This window comes from Astatotilapia calliptera, chromosome 19 (genome assembly GCF_900246225.1).
Source record: "Astatotilapia calliptera chromosome 19, fAstCal1.2, whole genome shotgun sequence".
Taxonomy (NCBI): domain Eukaryota; kingdom Metazoa; phylum Chordata; class Actinopteri; order Cichliformes; family Cichlidae; genus Astatotilapia; species Astatotilapia calliptera.
In genome coordinates, this window is record NC_039320.1 from 27023992 (window position 1) to 27033626 (window position 9635).

General features: G+C 38.2%; 1 protein-coding gene across 1 annotated transcript; it reads left to right on the forward strand.

The window, feature by feature from the left end:
• Window positions 1-569: 569 nt before the first annotated feature.
• On the forward strand, window positions 570-5801 carry LOC113012741 (adhesion G-protein coupled receptor G5-like). The gene is made up of 17 exons (XM_026153052.1): window positions 570-647; window positions 728-805; window positions 889-957; window positions 1069-1260; window positions 1356-1391; window positions 1489-1551; window positions 1668-1941; window positions 2033-2189; window positions 2452-2583; window positions 2675-2785; window positions 2872-2926; window positions 3093-3190; window positions 3265-3386; window positions 3462-3727; window positions 3817-3907; window positions 3992-4272; window positions 4354-5801. Exons 1-17 carry the CDS (start codon window positions 578-580, stop codon window positions 4470-4472), a joined length of 2214 nt encoding a protein of 737 aa, XP_026008837.1. The 5' UTR covers window positions 570-577; the 3' UTR covers window positions 4473-5801.
• Window positions 5802-9635: the final 3834 nt, after the last annotated feature.

The window sequence follows — 9635 nt, forward strand, 5'->3', positions numbered from 1 at the left end:
AATTTGTGCACTCAAATCTTATATTTTAAAGTAAGATGTCTGTTGCATAAACATTCAAGCCCATGATGAACGTATGTAAACATCTGACTACAACTGTAAATAATCCTATACACTGCACATCTTTAGAAACCTGCGGATACCTAGAAGGTTTTAGCACAATCAGAGTGATGACTTCCTGTTTTCCATCCAACCTGAAATGAGCACAGATACATTTTAAAAACTGCACATTCTTTAGATTTCATATCAGTACAAGGGATAAAGTATTACTGGAGCATTTATGTTCAGACCTACAGTCCAGCCCATGGGGGGGGGAGTAGCATTCTGGCAGTGTTTTTTCTGAGGAAACATATAATTTAAAAAGGGGGACCAGTTTATTTGCAAGTCAAAGTAAAGAGGAAGATATCAAAGGTATATTTGTCAGCAAAAATAATGACTGTAAGTTCAAGTTGCTGTGAAACTCAACAACGCAGAACATATTCTCATTTGGGAAATAGAAGCTGGAACTTATTAAGTTTTAGGTTGTGATAAGTAAGCTTGCTCCATTTTCATTTGCAGGCTCCCTTTTCTCCTTAGGATAATGTTACCATTGGCTGTAAACCATTGCCTGATGTTTGCCGTGGAGCTAATGCTTCTGTTGTACAGCACAGGTAAGTAACAAAATCTAGCTTAAAAGAAACCAGTATTTCTCAAAATATTTTTCTCATATTTTTACGTTGAAATTTTTTAGGCACAAATGGAGACAGTAAACCCAATAATACCCTCTTTATCAGTCCCAAAACACTAGCTGATTCATATTTTCCATCAAGTAAGTTAAAAACAATACAGGAAAAAATCATCATTAGGTTAAAGGACAAACTTAGTAATCTGGGGTTTTATATTTTAATTTAGAAACTATCTACCAAGAGGACAATGGAACTAAACTCTGTTTCAACATCCAACCAAATAATACACGTGCAGGTACAGTTATCTAATTTTTAGCTTTTCTTTTTTTTTTGCTTTCAAGCTGTTGGGGAAAAACATTTGTCTTGGTTATTTGCTAAATGTGTTTGTGCTTTAAATTTTTCTTAGAGTGTTGTAACGACACGGATTTCAACTGCAATATTGAAGTAAAAATAGATAGTCAAGGTAAATACAGGCTAAATTTAACTGAAGAGATTTTATCCAAGCAAGATATTGTGGTGATGAAGGATCCAGAGCATAATTATTCATGTATGCCATCCCAGCTCTACAACAAAAGCAGCCCTGGTAAGCCTCTAAGAAGTGAGTTAGTGCACAGTGGTCAAATTTTAAGTTTATTTGATCAGTTTGAAAAGGTTTCCAACCAATGATCTGATGCACTTTCCATCTTGTTGCAGGTTTTTTTTGTAACATCAACCGCTGCTTGAGTGAAAGTAAATTCACAAACCTTTTCCTCTTAATTTCTACATGAAACAATGTGACAGCAGTGACAGTGCACAAGTTCTAATTTCATACTTTTATGTGTTCAAGGTATGAAGAATATGAGTATGAATATGAAACTGAGCAAAGGGAGCTTTCGTGAAAACCTCACAGGTATAATTATTTGTTTATCAAATCAGTTAAAAACAAATATTTAATGTTAGCAAGTGTAACAACAGCCCGCTTGTGTTTGTGTGTTTGCATACTTTGTGTACATTTCCATAAAACAGAATATGTCGTGAGTGATAATGACACATGGACTGTGTCATGCAACCCATCCACAACAACCACCAGCATCAATTCTTCCAGCGAATCTTCCACAACAACCACCAGCATCAGTTCTTCCAGCGAATCTTCCACAACAACCACCAGCATCAGTTCTTCCAGCGAATCTTCCACAACAACCACCAGCATCAGTTCTTCCAGCAAATCTTCCACAACAACCACCAGCAATGACAATGACACTATTGACATTTCCATCAACCATACCATTCCTAACCCAGTGTAGATATCTCAGTTTTCATAGAAATATTTTTGCAATATTGTGCACTTTTGAAATCTACTTTAAGAAACTAACTGTGTCTCCGTGTTACAGAGACGTCATGAAAAATCTATCCTTTGTCCTTGAAATGATGGGTAATTTTGGCACAGCAACAATCAAGATGGGCAACATCACAGGAGTGATTGCCAAACTCTCCCAGAAAAATCAAACCAACATGAACTTTGCCTTCACAGAAAACGCTGGCGTGAAGGTAAGGTGTTTGATAAAAGAGCGTGACACAATTTTAAGACTGTGGATTACTAACTCTCTAATGTCTGAGGCATGGAATAATTGCCAGAAAAATCATATTTCTGAGTTCAGTGAAAATTACTCTGGTTATTGAACATTCTGATGAAATACAAAAGATACTTTAATGCTCATTTGCATATATTAGTTTTAATTTGTATAATACATATGCATGACATCATTATTTTATAATTGTTTTTGCTGATAAACATTTCTCATTTTGAAAGATTGTTAAAGGAGGAAACAGCAATTTTACGGGCCCATTTCGTTTAATGAAAATTCCTAAAGAGGCCAGTAAAATGGCGGTGGAGGGAAATGGATCATTTCTTGGAATTCTGTTGTTTCCACAACAGCATGTGGTAATAGTACAGCTCAACTAAAAACTTACTTTTCATATGTATAAACATATTGACCAAACCTGATCTATTAACAATCTTTTAATCTTAACAGGATGACAGCAGTAAATACTATTTAAACAGTGAGATAGTGGGAATAGAAATGGGGGCAAAAATACAAAACCTTTCACAACCCATCGAGATTCAGTACAGTAATGTGGACAAGGTAAGTGTGATGTCATAACAGAAATAATGATCAATTTAAGTTCAGAGGAAAACTTATTCTGATTTTCATTTTCTATTTTGATAAAGAAAGGAGCGAATGCTTCTTGCATGTCTTGGGATGGAAACAGCACAGATGCAAATGGTAAAAAACCCCAAATAGATCTCTCTATATATATATCTAATTTTAATATGAAAACCACAGGAATTAAAGACCTTTGAAGTGTTCACTCACATTTTGCACACACGCTGATTACTGTGATAAAGTCTGTCTTTAACAGTTACTTCTTTGTATTACTGCTGTCCAACAGGGAAATCACTCTGGATCACAGATGGCTGTCAAACAGTGGAGACCAATAACAGCATCACCTGCCAGTGCACACATCTAACCTTTTTTGCCATACTCATGGTAAGACAGCTGTATAGGAAATAAGAAATTATTTTTTTTACAGCACATACTGACACATAACTATTTGAACCTAGTCACCTACACCTGCAAACATTAGCACTTCTGATGTTAATACTCTGACCTACATCACTTCAATCGGTTGTGGACTGTCGCTGTTTTTCTTGATCGTCGGTCTCTTCATGCACGTTCTCGTCAGGTAAGAGATCCGAGGCAGTTTGGATTTTTACCTCAGTAAAGTCCTTTTTCTTACGCACACTAATTTGCTCCACAGAAAGGGGAAAGCAAGCGAAGCAACAAAGATTCTGATGAACCTCTTTGTCGCCATGTTGATCCTGAACTTGTCCTTCTTGACCAATGAGAGCATTTCAAATCTGGGTATCGAAGGTGCATGTGTGGCAATAGCAGCAGTTCTGCACTACGGGATGTTGGCCACTTTTACCTGGTTCTTCATGCAGGCTTTACACTTGTACCTCAGTCTACGTCGAATCTGCACTGAAGTGAAACATTACATGCTGAAGATTTGCATCACAGGATGGGGTAAGAGACCTGAGCCAAAAATGATACTTATGCTCTCATATTATGAATAATAATCACAGGAGAATTTATATTCCTAATCTTCTCTTTAGTCATACCGGCTGTGGTGGTGATCGCTCTTCTTGCCTCCCAGAAATATAATTCTATTAATATTAATACAAATGAGGGGAAAGCAGCAACAATGTAAGTCTGTAAATCTGATAATAGATTTCTTGGATAAAACACAAACATCTTCATCAGAGGATCACGTTGTACTCCCTTTTTCAGGTGCTGGATCTCTGATGCTGGTATCCACCAGGGGGTCAACATTGGTTATTATGCTGTAGTGTTCGTCTTCACTCTGAGTGTATTCATTCTAACTGTAAGGCAAATCGTTCTAATGCCAAAAGCAGGAAAGGCCCAAGACAATAGTTCCATTAAGAGCAACACTTCCACCATTCTGAGCCTGTTCCTCCTTCTTGGCATCACCTGGGCTTTTGCTTTCTTCAGCTACGGACCTTTGCTCATCGCTTCCTACTACATCTTTACCATCCTCAACTCCTTTCAAGGTAAATCTAAAACTGTCACAGTGAGCTGACTTCATTCTTTATTGGATTAAAAGTCCTTAACCTTCTTCTTTATTTGTATAGGTTTCTTCCTGTTCATCTACTATTATAAATCCAGCAAGATTATTGGAGACGGCAAAATCCACACACAAAGTAGCAGCACAGCTACATCAAACACAGCTGTAACGTCTCCTTATGCATAAGGCTTGCTGTTTTACCATATTTTGACACAAGAGGGCAGCATTTTATTTCATATAGTTCCAGCAGGTTGCTCTGTGTAGAAACAACTTGGTCATTCTTCCCATGTGCTCTCCGCTGAATGGCTTTTCTGACATGAAAGCACTAACCCAGATTACCTTCTTTGACGCAAATACTCATGTGGACTAGAGCTCGAGTCAGTACTCTGGAAGTCATTTCAGAGCACGACTCTATGTTTGTTCCCATGCTTTTATATTTTAACAGACAAACTTGTCTTACTCACGCCAAATAATTCATAGAAGGCTGTGATTCAGTCAGAATACGCAACCACAATTGTAAACATGTCAGGATGTTAAGGTGTAAAATGTTAAAGTGGGAAAGTGAAACATGTCAAAGACATAAGGACATTTTCAATTTGATGGCAGTAACACCTCTCAAAAAGTTGGGACAGGGACATGTTGACAACTGTGTAGCACCTGTCTTCCTTTAAACAGAAATCCATAAACATCTGCTGGGATGAGCTGCTGGACGTTTGGTAGAAGAACATTCCATCTTGTTGGATATAGGATCCTAGCTGGGTTGTCTTCCGAGTTATTATCATGATGCATCAAACGTTTTTATTTGGTGATATGGTTGGCCATTTCAGCACCTGACTCTTCCACTATTAAGCCAAGCTGCTGTAATGAATGCACTGTGCAGTTCAGCATTCTCTTGTTGAAAAATCCAAGCAACTCCTTGAACAAGACTTTATCTGCATGGGAAAATATGTTGATCCAAAACCTGCATATACCTCTGAGCAATGATGGTGCCTTTCCAGATGCCCAGGCTTCCAATTCCACAGCCCAATACCATCAGAGATGTATAGTCATTGAATTTTGGTAAGCTGGATTTTCCTTCTCTTCCATCCTCATCCATTTTTTCCAGGCAGAATCTTAAAATTTTGAATTGTCTGACCAAATAACAGTTTCCCCTTTGGCTGTGTTCATTTTAAATGGGCTTTGGTCCATAGAAGACAGCAACTTTTCTAGATAATTCTCACATATGGCTTCTTCTTTGCATGATAAAGCATTAACCTCCATTTTTGGATGGCACTGTGAACTGTGTGAACACAATGACAGATTGGTGAACCTCTGCCTATCTTTAATATCCAGTCCCGTTATTGAACTGTTGCTAGTTAACCTAACTATTTAAAAAATGTTCCCGCAGCTGTTTCTTTTCAGTACTACTTACTTCTCTAGCCTTTTCTCGCCTCCAACTTCTTTTGAGCAATGTTGCTGCCATCAAATTCAAAACGAGTGTTATTTTTCATGAAACAGTAGAAAGTCTGAATTTAAACATTTAAAAATATGTATATATTATCCATTGAAATTTGCTTCATGCTTCTCCCATAGCAAAAACAATCCTGACACTGTAACTGTCACATTAAATGGTTCTATGACAAATCTGTCATTTGTTTAGTTTGTTGCTAAAAAGCAGATTTTTCACGTTTACCAGTAAACTTAAAAATGTTTTCTGTGGTCTATTGTAAATAAAATATGGGTTTTGTAAATCATTGACTAAGGTTGTATTACAGACCTCTTGAATCAGTCATAGAGTGGAATGCAGAGTTTAAACGTTTAAGAAATTAAACATTTATTTTTTTTGACTGATGTGCTTCTCAATGTGATTAAAAATAGCAGAATCAAGGTGAAAGGAAGGCTTGTCTCACATATCCTACACAGTGTCGGGGCTGAACTCGCCAGTTAGTGTGTTGCGTGCCTTCAGATAATTACTCTGAGTCCAGAGAGACCAGTATCCACTGTGCGGGAAGCTTAACTGGCAAACAAGAAATGAGCTCATGACTACCTATAGTGATAAGCTCCCTGAGGGTATTTGAATGTTGAAACTATTCTCTAAAGTTTACTGTATTTCACTAGCATATATATAAGTGCAGTGTATCTTGGCAAACTGTTTTGTTTGTTTAGTGGTTTTTGGGAATTGTGGATTTCGTTAGTACTTATTTTTATTATACTACCTTAAAAAATATCATATTATTTTTTCATTTAGAGGGAACCTGATTTGCTTTTCTCAGTTTTATTAAAGTAGCCTTAAAGTCAAATCTTTGCATGTACTCTATATCATATGAAGTTTGTCAAGCTTTTATTTGACAAAATAAATGATTTGACTAAAATGTCGTAATAACTTTTTTGTATTTTATCAGGACAAAATATGATTTTCATACATAGAAGCAAATTGTCTTGTGAAAGAAACTGTTGTATGTACACAACATAGTCTTGAAATAAAAGTCTGAGCTGTTTAAATGAATAATAAAGTTTTTCCTTATTCAGAACTTGAGCCTCGATGAGTGACATTGAGAAAGGAAGGACTGTTTATTTATCTACGACTGATTAATCTCCTAAATGACCACAGCGTGCCAGACAAAAACTGGGGTAATTACTGCCATGCATGTCTGATTTGTGTTGCTCCAAAAGAAGGGCTTTTACGCAAAGCACAGCAGGCTTCTGTGGTATACCTGTGTGTGTCCTTATCTTAGAACATGCAAAATTAAAAAGCAGAGGCTAAGATGCAGGATCACAACTCATAGCTCTGTGGTAAGCAGTTGTGAACATTAATCTCAATAGCAAAAGATTTGATAGGCCAGAATGTGAGGGTGAAAAAAACAACTGCTTTTGATTCATTAACTTACTAAATCAAAAGTATGTAAAAGTCCCCGCACAGATTTGGAGCAGAGTTTTACTGCTTTCCTAAAAACATAAATCAAGGCATCTCTGAGAAATGTTCTGGGAAGATTGTTGTTTTGTGCGTCAGTCTAGATGATTTCATAATGAAAATGACAGGGAATGTTACATTTTCACGCTATTCAACAAAACCCTTACCAGAGTGAAAAACCAAATAAAATTTTAACACGTGTTAATGTGTTTCACTTAGTAGATGGGAACTAAGAAAGTGCTTTTTAATTGCTCTCAGTGTCATACCACATGTACAGTAGTGGCTCAGAGAAAGACATTAGCATCAACATGCACGTTAAAGTTGGAAAACATTTTGGTTCTATATCGAAATATAGGCAGAAAAAAGTGCATAAAATACAAAATCTGCTCCAGAAAGGTCGTCCTAACCTCAGTTTCTGTGGAATAAGAATAGTTAAAGTTTCCAATCATCAGACTGACTGGATGCATTATTACCACAATCTGTGTGCAGGAGCTTTTATGCATTTTATTATAGGGAGTCTAGACTGAATCCTGGCCTGTAAAAGCAAAATTTTCAATCTCAAATGACCTATAAAACCCGAGGTCTTGTTCCCGGAGACTTGCGTGTAAAGAGGGAAAAATTATTATCTTTTATTTGCCCGGTTACTGGTTAACACTGGCTTTTATCAAATTTGAGATGACACAACATCAATTCTATTTGCTAGCAAATGTGTGACAAAGCAAAGTTGACTCTTAGAAACGTACGGTCGACTTCATTTTCTGCTCCCCTGCTATGGGGCGCCGTTTGTAAAGTGAAACGTGCTGAAATTAACGGCAACATTTTTCCACATTTAGCTCAAAACAAGTCATTTTTTACAACATTTAGTAAAATATTTGTAACTTTTGATATTTAAAACAGAATTTTAAATGTTAAATCTAAATATTATATTTAAATCTAAATGTTAAATCTAAATGTTAAATCTAAATATTATATTTAAATCTAAATGTTAAATCTAAATGTTAAATCTAAATGTTTAGGCTAACATGCAAATTTATTGCACGGATCAGCGGAAATACCAAAATAAAAGCTTTCCGAAAACCTCCGGTGCAAAAGTGTGCCGGTAGTGGTCAGACACGTTCTCACTCCCTAAGCGTAATAATTTTCACTAGGTGACAAATTGTCAACATTTTATGCTTTTGGGTACCCAACACGTTCCTAAATGACGGCACCACCACTTCCCCTGCCAGTGGCGGACTCCCTCAGACATCGGTGCGTTGGTGGTTCTTTGTGTCCGGGGATGGGCGTCCAGGTACACACCGGCTCACTCCTTGGCGGCCGCTTATCGGGGCCTGGAGCCTGGGGCTCGCTCGGGCCACTTCGGAGGTGGGGTGCCCCCGGCCTCTCGGCCTGGGGCTCGGTCACTCAGGCACGGCTGGCTGCCGGCGGAGCTCACGGGCGCGTCACTGCAACCCCCCCTGGCTTCTGCTCCGCGGCTGCTGAGTGAGCCCTCATCTGGGACTCTCCTCAGCTCTTTCTGGGACAGTGGCGCAGCTGCCCCTCTGTTGGTCTTCCTTGGTCTCTTGTGTTCTGGGGGCCTCTGGATGTCTGGAGTTTTGATGTCCTCCATACCTGCTTCATGCCCTGGAGGACGGGGCTGCGGCCCCCCCACACCCTCTAGCAGATCATTACATGAAGGAACCTTTTAAAAACAAGCGCGTCCATGCTCACAGGTGTACACACGGGTGATCATACCCACAAACTACACCCTTTTTGGCTCCTACCTCAAAGCACACTGTGTTCTGTTGATCTTATGTGCTGCACAATAATGTTTAATATTTAGTATTTACTGTTATATTCCCATATATCATTGTGATGTTGTTTATTCTATTACTCTTGTTCTCTTCTGCTTGTTTTCTTTTTTCTTTCTCAACAGGTAGATGTTTTTTTTTCTCTGCCCGTTCTGTTGGTTTTTGTTTTTTGCCCTTCTCCCCCGTCCCTCTTCTCAGCTGTTTCTCTTTCCCTCTTTCTTTCTCCCCTTCTTTCCTCCAGTCAAGTCTGTCCCGTATTCAGTAAGTGAAAATAAAATAAACAATAAAAGGTGAATCAAATGGACCATTACGGCAAGACTGGGATGGTCAATTTGGTAAAGTAAATCCGTTGGGCATCTTTCTTCGCCTTTAGACAACAATTCTGATGCAAAAGAGCCAAACTGGACAGGCACAAAATAAATAAATAAATGACGGCATCGGGAAAAGGAGAGCACATGAGAACCGTTTGGACTCAATCTACACATGTTCTTTCATTTTCTACTTTGGAAAACACTGTTTTACGTCATTTAACTGCTAGTAAAGGTTAAGAATAAGGTTATAGTTAGGGATAAGGTTAGGTTTAGGGCTGGAACGTCTATCCGATTGTTCAGTCTGACGTCACTAGCCGTGTCTGGGCCTAAACGCCGCTGCAGGTCCATATATCAAACGATC